Source organism: Pithys albifrons, chromosome Z (assembly GCF_047495875.1).
Source record: "Pithys albifrons albifrons isolate INPA30051 chromosome Z, PitAlb_v1, whole genome shotgun sequence".
In the NCBI taxonomy this organism is placed as follows: domain Eukaryota; kingdom Metazoa; phylum Chordata; class Aves; order Passeriformes; family Thamnophilidae; genus Pithys; species Pithys albifrons.
In genome coordinates, this window is record NC_092497.1 from 79,122,521 (window position 1) to 79,135,710 (window position 13,190).

General features: G+C 36.3%; 1 protein-coding gene across 1 annotated transcript in view; it reads right to left on the reverse strand.

Annotated features, from left to right (window-relative positions):
* Positions 1-1,108: 1,108 nt before the first annotated feature.
* LRRC2 (leucine rich repeat containing 2) overlaps positions 1,109-13,190 on the reverse strand; it is a 91,883-nt gene continuing 79,801 nt past the window's right edge. Inside the window, exons 6-9 of the mRNA XM_071580885.1 lie at positions 6,668-6,813; positions 4,479-4,634; positions 2,628-2,764; positions 1,109-1,210 (exon numbers count right to left, since the gene is read on the reverse strand). Of these exons, the coding sequence (XP_071436986.1) occupies positions 1,161-1,210; positions 2,628-2,764; positions 4,479-4,634; positions 6,668-6,813 (489 nt within the window). The 3' untranslated portion in view covers positions 1,109-1,160. The remainder of the gene's footprint in view (positions 1,211-2,627; positions 2,765-4,478; positions 4,635-6,667; positions 6,814-13,190) is intronic.

Sequence of the window (13,190 nt, forward strand, 5' to 3'; positions counted from 1 at the left end):
CAGAATTTTTTTTCTGTATGGAAGTCTCAGAAGCATATCTTTCATTGCTTTGCTTTTTAAATACGATGGACTTAAGTGGCAGTCTACTGCACAAAACTGAAAATAGTTCATCTATAACAAAAAATCAATGTGCAAATATCATCTCAGTTAACTGCACTCATAAGTTTAGGACCACTAAAATTCTGTAATTTGACTCTTATTAGAGTTTAAATTCTCAAAAGCTAAATATTTTCAGATTAAAAATTATTAATTTAATAAACAAAAAGTGCATGTAAAACAATGTTTCTGAATCTCTACACTATATACCCTTAGATAATTACATATAAATAAATTATTAAATAGCAAGCAACATAACTTTTTTCCAGCAAACTTATACAACCATTAATAGAAGACTTTTATCATCACTTTGCTGGCAGCATTAGCTCACACTGTTAGTACTTAAAATCTTATTTAATACACTACTATATTATAAGACTGCTTAGCACAGAAGTTTCAATCACATTGGCACTTGAATTTGCAAACAGGTAAAAGCTTATAATATGCTGGGGAAAAGGCAGGAAAACCGCTACAACCCTCTATATAGAAAGTTGCTGAAACTTTAAAAAAATAAACTGAAAATCCCAAGGAGAACAATTTTCTCGCAGAACAGAAAGTAAATGAAAATAACTATGAGTGTGTTCTAACTCTGAATACTGTAAATAACTAAATGTGTTATTTGGTCTTAAGAAAATAGCAGGTTCCATGTATTTTCTAAATTAGTTTATCCCCTCCTATAAAATAAAATAAAATCTCTCTTTAAGATCATGCTTTAAGTTCCACTCTTTCGACTACAACATACAATGTCTTCATCCTTCATCTATGCCTGTATATAATTTATTGCAGTGAATATTTACATTTAGCAGGTCTATATGAAAATTAGTGTTTATTGTTGTGAACTTCAAAATACATATGGTGACTTAAAAGGTGAAAAAGTATCTTATGAAGGCTCTACTGCTCCTTGTTTTTATGTGTAGTTACTGGCAACAACTGCGGTATTAAATAAATAATTCATTGTGGTTTTGATGTGATTCTGGCCGTCTGTGGTTTTCAGTGTTTACTATTCAGGTGGACAAAAAGAGAGTTATTCAGATATTCACTGGTGATTTTGAGGTTTTTGATCTTTAGAGCTGAAGACTGAGTAATACTTTCGTCGTATAGGAAGGAGTCAATTCTGTGAAAAAAGAAAGAAGAAATACATCTCACTTTTTATCTATGTAACCCAAAACAGCTAAGTGGAACTTTTTGATAGAAATAGCTGGGTTTGGTTTTATTTCAAAGGTACTCTATAAATAATGTCTGTGCTGTCTTCCTGAAAATCTGATGGTTTGTATTTTACAGAAGCTATTCCTTCTACGGTCTGTTTTTCAAAAGCAGGTATTGGCATAACCTATAGCAGAAAATTTCAGAAGCATGAAACACAAGAGTGATTCATGATCCAAACTGATCATAAAAAGCATAGAGGCAGGTTTTGTCTTGGAAGGCAGAGAAGGGTATCCTTGAGCTTCTTTGCCCTAAAGGAGCATAAAGCTGCTGTATTCTCTACAGGGACAAAAGAAAGTTTCAGGCAACCTGGCAGACTCCAAATTTCATAAGCATATAGATACAACTCCATCATTACACATTTTATTATTATATATGAAGCCAAATCATGACCTCAGTTTTTCATGCATTCCTTTCTTCTCTCCATTTTAATCACCATTGTAACCATTATTAGAATCTGGTATTTTTATAGCAGATTTCACATTAGAAATAGACAGCATGAATACTCAAGTACTCAGATTGTGGGTATTAAGGAACAGAAGTCCAGTATCTGAACATGAAAACTATTCTGAAGCCACATCCTTCCTTACATTTTTCTTTTACCAGGTCTTGTAGGACCACTACATAGATCTCTTAAATTAAATGCAAGGAATGAAAATATACCAAAAGATTCATTCCACCAGAAGTCATTTCTACATACAAACTTTCAAAGAGTCTATAGGGTATTACAGACCCTATAGGATATTCTGGCTAACAGGAAAATTTTCCTGTTTTCTAGCATTTTCCTAAAGTCTCAAGAGATCACCTATTGCTTATTAATGGTAAATATAAGACAGAGTTGCAAAATAAAGTAATACGTAAAGCCTCGGGTGTTATGTAATGAAGACAAAAGCAAAGATTTTACTACAACTGTACAGTTAATACCTTGATACAGATAATATTGTTGAAGAGTGTTCTACGAGTACAGAGAGCCTTTCACATACACACTGTGTTTCTTTTTGAGCAGCATAAGCACTTCAGGAATTCAAAATCACTAATGTTAATACCAAGAGAGGTAAGTAAATCTGGAGAATGAAAATAGTCTTTGTACACATTATTAATGATTAAGGTTAATGCATGTACAAACACACAATTAACTTTGTATACATTTGTTCAATATCAGGTGTCCTAGTTAGAGCCTAAAATACATTTTACATTTTCTCAATTAGTCTTATTCAATACCATAAAGTTTAAGGGTATCTTACGGTACTCTTAAAAATCAGTGTTCCCAAGGTATCTCTGTATTTATATCTGAGACAGGAGGATGCTTACAGCAAGTTAATACATACCCCTTTCCCTTAGGTCTTCAATGTATCCCTTCATAAACTCTTTCTCAACTTGTTCACGTTCACGTTCACTTTCTATAATTTCTTCAGTGTCTTCACATACAATAGTTTCAACTGGACTGTTCTTGAGACTTATGAATCTAGACAGGGATTAACATAAGAATATATGCTACAGGCTGCTGATCATCACTGGCCAATATGAACAACATTGTTGAAATTGCTAGACCCAGAAGGAGAAATGGAAAGAACTACATAAGTTCAATTTTGTATTATGGCATTGTTAGGATACATCTCTGATTAGAGATAAAGATTTCAAATGGCACATTCTCTATACTACACTTTCCATAAAGATATGATCACATTTATCTCTTTCTGTCTATCTACATAAACCATTCTTTGTAACAATAGGTATATTTCTTTGTTATGGAACTTCTGACAGACTGCAATGTAATTTCCCAGCTGTTAATAACCAATATGAACTCCATCGTAACAACATTGCCTAGCAATCTGAAATTTCACCAGTGTCACTTAGGTGTCAAAAAATACCTCAATTTTTTGGCAGTTACTACATTACTCCTCTTTTACAATGAATGACTAAACTTGCATTCCATTGCATTAGCAAGTTTCCTAAAGCTGTACGTTGTAAGTGAAAAACTAGGTGGTCACATTAAAAACTTGCATAAATGTGCAAATTAAATACACAGAATTCTGAAAATTCCTGATTTTCACTCCAAGAAAGAAAAGAAAAAATAACAATAAAATTGTTACTTTCAAAAGAATAAATGTTTCAAGAAACCATATGGCTTTCTAAAATCTCTTTAATTGCTGTAAGTCTGTGACCAGTTGACTTTTGCTGGCCAGGTGTCCATCAAGCGGCTCTCGCTCTCCCACCCCTCAGCAAGACAAGGGGAAAAGAGCAGATGTAAAAATTATAGGTTGAGACAGCTTAATGAGGAAAGTGAAATCCATACATAGAAGCAAAGCAAAGCAAAGCAAAACAAAGCAAAAAACATTCTTTACTTCTCAACAGGTGGTATCTATCCAGTTCCTGGGAAGCAGAGACTCAGTACATGTTGCTGGTTTCTTTGGAAGACAAAAGTCTTAATAACAAATGGTCCACTTCCCTTCTTCTTTCTCTTAGCTTTATATGCTGAGCATGAGACCATATATGAAACATCCCTTTGATCAATTGAGTCAACTGTTCCAGCTGTGTCCCCTTCCAAGCTCATGCTGAACCTCAGCTTAGAGTGCTTTGTAGGGGTGGGTTGGAGAGGCTGCCTTGATATTGTGTCAGCACAACTCAGCAGTAGCCAAAACCACTGGTGTGTTATCAACAACTTTCTAGCAAAGAACAGCACTATGAGGACAGGTATGGCAAAAGTTAACTCCCAAACCAGACCCCATATAGGGTCTAAAATGATTCTTTAATCAAAGACCTGGACATTCCTTGCAGAATACAGCAATGAGGTGGTGTTTCACAGCAAGGAACTACTAAAATTAATTGATATTATTTAGCCTTTTACTAGCCATATGTCTGCCTCCCAGAAAGATGCTTTTAGCAGCACTGCTAGGCTACTGGTCCTGCTCTGAGGTGTGGCTTTGCTACTCCAAAGTTAAAGCTGCTATGACCAAGTCTACCCACGAATAGCAGGAACACAACGTGGGTAACCGGCACAGAAAAATCAGAAAGCTGCAAATCCTTTGTAATTTCCAGTTTTTGTAATGCCTCCCTTATTGCTCTGATATAAACTGGGTCAGAATTTGCAGAAACTAGTGCTTGTGAGAGTATTTCTCTTGGTTACCCCTATCTTATCTTCTCAAGAACATTATCCTTTGTCTCTCACTTTTACTTACTTTAAGCCTGTGGTTGACTCACAGATGGCTGTCGGTACCTCAACTAGGTCATCACCACTGACAACTAGCAAACTGAGCTTTGGCATATTGATGAGAGCTCGTGGAAGGTAAGTCAACTTGTTTTTCTGTAATAGAAGCGTCTGCAACTGATCCAACCTGTAAAGATATAAAAGACAAAGAAGACTTTAAATACTTATTTCAGACGGGAACATCTATCCAAAACAGCAATGCTGACTTAATCTTCTATATAATAGGATCAATTACATGCAAGTTCAAAAAATCACTCTAACCTCATTTGCACAAATTTTCATCAACTTTAATGGAAATCTCCAGTCATGGTTCAATATTATAGATAATAATAGCATACCTCTGACAAGTAATCAAAAGCATGCTCAAGATAAAAGGTTACAAAATTTACTGTACTTCCTTACAGTAGATGTTGTCAGAAAATGATATAAAGCCTCCTCATGTGCATCCTGGAACACCTTTGCCCATATGCTGGTTTCTGTGAACAAGGTATGTCTGTTCTAGGCAATATGTCCCCATCTATTGTTTTTCACTAGTAATTAGTACTGTGGGGAGCAAAAGATCAGCTTCTAGTCATAAGACTCTTGCGAGCTGTCCCACTGAAATCAATTTAATAACAGTGTTTTGTGGAGGAACTTTTGCCTTATTTCTCCTGTCTTTTCCTAATGCAATAGAAATTTGTGGCTGTGCACTTATTCCTTGGAGTAGATAGAAGATAAAAAGCATGGCATATTGATGAAACAAGTTTGTCCTTTATGACTAGAATAGTTCATTCCTAAAATACTGTTTCAGGCTATTGCTTATCCAATCCATGTGGTCTGTTTGCATTCAGGGGAAGATGTCACACAAGGTGTCATCCTTAGAAATCACAGACCGTATTGTAATTCACTGAGATTCTTTGACAATACAGGCATTGAAGTCATAAGTCTGAATAAGAATATCAGTTTACTGGAACAGGGATTATCATGACATTTTGTAGTCTTCAGAATGCACATAAGCCCAAGGAATCTCAAAAATCAAAATCAGAACACAAACAAAGAAAATATTTTTTTGATGTCTGATTATGATATTTTCATATCAAGTCTAGGTACTCAGGGAAAAAATTATCCTTAGATTGAGTGGGTATCCTTCATAACACAAAAATACTCTCTTAGTTGGTCTTTGAAGTTAATCAAATCCCTGGTCAGTTCCCCTGGGAAAAAAAATGGCAGATTTATTTTTTTTTGTAGCTAACACATGTGAATTACTGACAAAATTAAGACTTCAATCCTGCTGTCAAAATAATCTGAGATTACACCATGTCCCTGAAAAGTCCTTTTGCCCAGCCACAAAGGCCTTGAGAAAGTTAAGACTGATATTTCTGTGAAGTTTCTTCTGCCTCAAGGATTTCTAGTCCTAGATCAATAAAAAGCCCAGAATATTTTGTTTTAATAAATTATAATTTATACATTTTTTGCTTTACTTATGGCTATGTAAAGTTTTGTGAACCAAGTCACCACAGGACTCAAGAGTGATTAAGTAGACCCAGGAATAAGAAGAGTGCTTTCTCAGGCTAACAAGACTCTTTAAAAGGATCAGCATGATTTTTTTAAAAAACTAGTTCTAGTGGGTATGTAAACTGGAAAAGTGAGTATATGTGTGCACAGGCACACATATCAGAACAGAAAGGGAGGCTTGTCAGTGGTTATTTTAATCTAACCAATATTTTTCTGCTTTACTAGCAACATTTGTCAGGTTCTTTCAGTACCTTCAATGTGCTTTAGTTCATCTTTTCCTCCTCCACATCTAGCCCCAGTTACTGCTGGCAGCTCCATATGGTGAGGAATTCCCTTTGCTGGAACTGGGACAGAGTATACCCTCTGGACTTCCCAAAAACCAATGCCCAGATATAATGACAAGTTATCATGAAAGCAGCAGAGAATGTATTTAGCTGACTAAATTGAGTTGACTTCCATCAATGAGCTAAAAAATATAGTTTCTGTTCTTCAACCTAGTCTATCAATAATAATGGGTATGTTTATAGCAGAAATATCTGATATATTTCAAAAAGTGGGTTTTTTTCATGTGATTTTTTTTCAATAATAGCATTCCCTGGAAGGTTGTAACTTTCTAAATTGATTTAATAGTTCATAAACCTGTCAAGGAATTAAAACATAAACTACCTGTCTATGTCTTCCGGGAGATCTTTCAGTTTGTTGCTGCTAATATCCAACCACTGCAAATTAGACATCCGGAGTACACAAATTGGAATAGAATGGAACTTGTTTGCTGACACATCCACAACTGTGACTTGTTTCAGGTTACTTAGCTAAGGAGAAGTAGTGCTTTATTTTAGTTACATTTTGCAAATACATGAAGACATTTTATTCATCAACAATTTTTATTCCCCTCAAATCACTTAAGAAGATAAGAATTTTTTTTTACTCAACTTTTTGGCAGCCTTATCGCTTACTCATCATTTTATAGTAAAAAGTAATTCAGAAATAGCTACTTACTGAACTGTTTATCACCTTCCTGACATCAGCAGGGGATTGGATGAAACCTTCATTCTTTAAAACCTTACAGTTTCAGATTAAAAGTCTGGAACTCAGAAAATTACTTGGTTCTGAACTAGCAAAACACAATTAGTATAACTAACAGATACCAGGCTGCCATTCTCAAAATCAGAGATTTGATACATCCTACCAAAATTACATAGATTCCCTATGCTATAACTCTATTATGCAGAGAGTGCATTGCTAGGACAGCATTAGAAGATGAAACTATCAATTTAAGCCAAGAGAAAATTTGGTCCAATACATTTTCAAAGATATTTAAAAATAAAACTTCCATACCACAAACTAAACATATAATAAGGAACATTAGAAGCTTTCATTTGAATATTTTTCAAAGGAATTACATTTTTAAGTAGTAAGCCTTGAGTGCAATAAAGGTTAACTCCAAATATAAAATATACCTGTTAAAGAAATTAATGTTTTAAATGAAGCTCTCTCTGTATTGAATCAATTATTCACATCACCAGTGTTCATAAAACCATGCAGACAGCTAAAGTGAATGTCAAAGGAGTATAAATGTTAACAGAAAAAAAAGTAGTTTAGAATGGAAATTATATTTCTGAACCTCTGATCATATGTCACCATCACAATCTAGCTCTACGTGTCCTGACACAGTAAAAACTGTAGCAAAAATATAAATCCTTGGCCTTTGCTGAAGATATTTTAGAATGTAAAAAATAAGTAGGAACAAAAACCCCACACCAAATACATTTTCCACTTCTAAGGTAAGCAGAATGCATGCAATGGCATAAATTATGAAAAAAATACAAAGTAATAAAACACATCCTGAATAATTGAGAATTATTTTTTATAAATATTTATTAAAAATTGAGAGTTGGGCTTTATATTTTTTGTTCATACTCCTTCTTACTGTAATATTGCTAGACTTTCCTCTTAATTTGAACCTTGCTATTTAAAATGTTCACATTCACAGCTTGTGTTGTGATACTTTGGGGTGGGCAGGGGTGGGGAGGGGGAAAAGGGAGGGGTTTGTGTTATGTAAGTTATTTGATTGATTAGGTTTCTCTGGGCCTTATTTGCTTATTTGTTTTAATCTCATATAGCTGTAAAATCCTAACATTTGGAGAAATATTTTCAGGGACATTTACTGAAGCTGTTCTATTACAAGTGACTACAGAATTAAGTTTATCTTTTGCAAACTGTTATGGGTTCACCCAGGTGGGCCTAGATTTGGGCTCTGAAGTGTGGACTAGGCCGAAGCTGTCAGCTGACTTGAGCTGGGCTGAGCTAACAGCTGACCTCTTCTAGCCAGTAATTTTGTATTCCATACCACATTATGACATCATCTCCAGGGAAGTAGGAACCAGTGTGGGAGTGGTTAAGGCAGTCGCTTCTCAGCCCTCCTCTTGGGAGGACGCACGATGCTGTCCCAGGGGGGATGGAGAGGACCAGGCCCACCACTGGCTCACAGGGTACCTCAGGAAAGTAAAATGTGTTGTTCTGGGTCTCTCCTTTCTGCTTGGGTTTGTCTCCCTGGGGAATAAGCTTCTTCTTAAGTAATGTGTAGTTAGGACAGTAGAATTTGTGTGTTCGTTAAGAAGTTGAGGTGGGGAACTTGTTGCTGCAGACTTGTGTGAGTGTATATTTGTACTCTCTTCTAATTGTCTCTTTCTTTCTGTGAAAAATATATGTAGATTTAGTATAAATGCAGTTTGAAGTGTTTTTTTTTCTTTCTCCTCTCTTTTCCTCACTTTCCCTGGTGTTAGGAGGGAGGCTTTTCTCTCTGTGCTTGGGGAGGTTGGCAGTTGCTTATCTCAAACCAAGACACAAACATAATAGACATTCAGTGTTTCTCAAGTCAGCTAAAGTTTCAAGATCTCCCCCCACTGTCTTAAAACAGCCTTAGTGAGGCATTACTGTGAACATGTCTCACTACAGATTCAGAGCAGGCACTCTTCTCACTTCCAAACCATTTTGTCATTTTAAAGTCTGACTACTAGCAAGGTACACTTACTCCTATACAGTAAATCTTCCAGATACTGACTCTTTCCAACAAAACAAAACCTCCTTTTGAACAAGGACATCACAGTGACCATTCTAGACCATAGCAGTGAGAGAACTTCGAAAATAACTGGCACTGTCTTTATACTGCATTTACTTTATGATTTCAAATTATCATCATAATTTCAAATTCCAAGCAAATATTTGAAGTTTTTCTGAACAATTTGAACTCAGAACAATTTGCTAAAACTGCTGATGCATTTCTTTCAACAAACTCTTCACACAAAAAATTTTGCAGGCACAGAAATAAAGCAATATCCTAGAGGATTAAATTCCAAAATGTTCTCAAGCATTCCCAAAGAAGAAAAGCCACAGTCTCCAGACACAAAGCAACAGATATACATTAAAATAAACTGACATTACTGATCACTCAAGTCCTAAACACCTTGTTTCCACCTGCAGTCTCCTCTCATGCTGAAACTACTCAATAACATTAACACAGGATGGTAAAATCATATTTCTTTAGCAGCAGTAAATAGTCTTATATGTTCTCCTGAAAGTGCTTTATTGAATTAAATATTATAAGAAATATTTTCATAGCAGTATTATTTTTTAAAGAAAATAAATTATTTTTTCCCTATTTCATACAATATGGATAATCAATCATTTTAATCATTTCTTACTTGATTAGATTAGAGCATATATTTTTCAGGAGCTTTTATTCCCATAAAAATGTTCTCACAAAATATAAGGCCATGGACTCTATTGATACAACTTTTGGTCCAACATGCCACAGAAGATATGGAGCCATGATTATGTTGTGTATGCTCAACCACTTGTTCTTTTAGGGTAATGTTTAATATAAAACCTGTCTGTCTTTTAGAGTATGTCAAAATCTAAGAGAGTTCTTAATTTAATCTGTTTCTAATATGCTACCAGCAAATGCCTATGCGAGACGATGCGCTGGAAATCATGGCAGCTGTGTATTACATTTTCTAAAGAAAACCCTGTGTACTCTGTGTGTTCTTGAAGAACTGATGGATTTTTGAACCTTTTATAGCATTTCATTTTCAAACAAGGATAGCTCCCTTATCATTTTTATGTTATCATTTATTTTTGCTTGATGTTGATTTTTGCTATTTTCCTCTATTATATGACTTTGAATCAATCAGCACATAGGCTTTAAGTACTTTCCATTTTTTAAAAAAAGCTATACTTAAAAGTCTACCTACCTGGGCACATTTATTGTTGTACTTATGTTTAATCATTTTTGTCAATTTTACCTGACAAATTGCCCAGTTTTACCTATCTATATAATTTTGTATATAGAAATAATCCAGATAAGTTGTAGAGCTCCACTGCTTTTCTTTTCCTCCAGCAGTTAAACTTTCAGTTAAAAGAAAAGGACACAATGTTGTGCGTTAAACAATTATTTGATTAATGGGTGTGGTTTTATTTTTGTTCTGCTGTGAAAGGGATTTACTGATAACATTGCATGTAAATTTCTCATGAGTTGCCAACTACTTAGCACCAGCAAATTAAAAGGTATAAACTTGTGTCAAAGTACCATATTTTCAGTTACACTTAATTATTCTGTAACAAAACCATCAATCCATCAAAGTAAATATATGACAAGATATACAAAGGATTAACCCAGAAATGTCTATCCATGCATTAGAAATGCACTTTTGCCCAGAAATTTCAGACTCCATGAAGTCAAAGAAAATTTGTAGCACTTCAGTAGTATAGGTTATCACATATGTTGCCTCACAAAACACATAGATTGGCTCTCAGCATCTCATTAACTTACCAAACGCAGTGGGGCATATACAACAATGGAACACCCTAGGAGTAAAGTGCACAGTTGCCCACTCAGGTCTCATACATTCAAACCAAATTCCTAGCTTTTCTTTCATTAATTTGTAGGTGTAACTTCCTCTATAATCTTCCTGCCATTCATAGAGAAAAGCACCAATTACAGAAACAGAGTACAAGGACCTTTAGAGGCAGAAGACACCTTTCATGAAGATACTTTTATAGCCCAGCCCACCCTCAGACTTCCAAACTGGACTCTTAAACTTGATGAAAAATGTCATTTGACAATAAACCCCATACCATAAAAACAAGGTACTAATTCATGTATTTTATGACAAAATACTCTGAAGGCCAAAAATACATGATATCAAACAGCACTTCATTTAGTGATATCTTGGTACACTAAATCCAAGAAATATAAGTGGAAGAAAGCATTCAACCAAATGACATCATACTAATTTTGCAATGCTAAAATTCTAAATCTTCTGTAGAGTTAATCCACAAACAGGAGCTGTTATTCTTATGCCAGACTGTTTACTGGGAAGCTTAACATTGCCCCCTTTCACTATTCATTATTTCATCATTCAAATATTTTCTGTCATGTTAATGTTTAATGTCTAATAGAGTAATTACAGCTATGATGATGTAAGCATAAGAAGTTCATAGAAAGTGGACTTTCCTTATTATTAAAGCAGGTTTTTTTGTACACACAAACCTTTCATCAGGTCTACAAGAATGAGAAAACTGGCTTCACTCAATATTCGCAACATGCAATACATGTCACATGTGCAATATTCACAAAAGTGTCAGGTATTCATCACTCACAGGTAGGTGAAGGTGACCACACACAACGTGATCCCAGATGATCACATGGCAGTAAGAGCAGGACTATTGTTATGTAGATAAAATCCCTAAAAATGTGGATCGCAGCTTTAAGTACAGGAGCTGCTCCAAGCCAATAGATAAGGCATGTGCATGAAGTTAAGTACCCAATTAATGATTTCCTGGGCTGAAGCCAAAACAAGTCTGCTGTATCAAAAAATAAATTTATGTTGATTAGTTGCATTAAATTTTCATAGCATTACTGCTGCAGCTACACACAGTCTGCATGTTATTGCACTTTGCCATCATAAAGTCATCTCATCTTCAAATCTCCAAAACTTGTAAATTAAGGACACATATTAGAAGGGTAAACTAGGCTCCAACAGAAGTCAGTTACAGATTTCTCATCCATGTAAATAGGTCCAGTAGCTCACTTTGGGAATATATTCTTCATATGTTTTAATTAAAACCACTAGACGAGGAAGAGCAACAATGTCAGTAGCATATGGGCACTAACTGACTTCTCCAGCATGTCTGGAGACAAACTGCCCTAAAATCTATCACAAAACCCTTTGAAGATATACTCTATTCCTTCATCAGTTCTCCAGGGACACCCCCTTGTAGTGGGGGAGAAGCTTGCGTGCCCTCATGAGGTTGAGAGCTATGCTGGCGGTGGTTTGTGCCACTGGTAGGGTCTCCCATGCCAGACAGGTCTCCGCTGAAGTGTCAGACAAAGTGTGTCCAGGGGCAGGATGGGCTCGCTAGCCGTCTGGCAACCACCCTAGGAGAAAGACAACTCTAACTCCAAACCCAGGCAGATGGAGCTCACTTAGCCCTGTAAGGCTATCCATCAAAGAAAAGGATACTCTAACCAAACCTACATCCTGAGGTATTCGCTGTCACCGTCCAAGCTCGCTAGGCCGTGGCAGATGAACGTCAGGAGTAAAGGGTGGGGCCAGTTCCGTGCACGCTGTGCCTCACCTAAAAAATCCATTGCACAGGCTTGAAGGGTTCACCCACATTGCAAAGCCCTGTAGCGACAGGTGAGGGTCGAAAACAGCAGGTGATAGGAAGCAGCTGGAAGCCGCAGACCCAACCCTGCATGCAGGCGGTTCAGGATATGGGTCATTAGAGACTTGACCCCGGAGATGACAGTCTCTTGCGGCAGCATCCTGAATGACCAAGCAGCCTTTTCTAGGGACAGCACTGCTTGCTCCACACGGAGAGGGGCCTAGCAGAGGTGGCCTAAACAAAGCTCATCTCCACACCCGGTTGGATAACCGCAGCCAACCGGCATCTTCTGATGCAGTCAAACAAGAACAAAGAGTTTTCAAAGGCATACACCTGCCTGCAAAGGTGTGCTCAAACTAACACTCGCATCTTGGAACATCAGAACCATGCTTGATACTGTGGATAGTGGACATCCTGAATGTCATTATCCGCTAATTGCCCATGAACTGTCACAACTCAACATTGACATTGCTGCTCTCAGTGAAGTTCGTCTTCATGAGGAAGGCAGCCTTAAAGAACA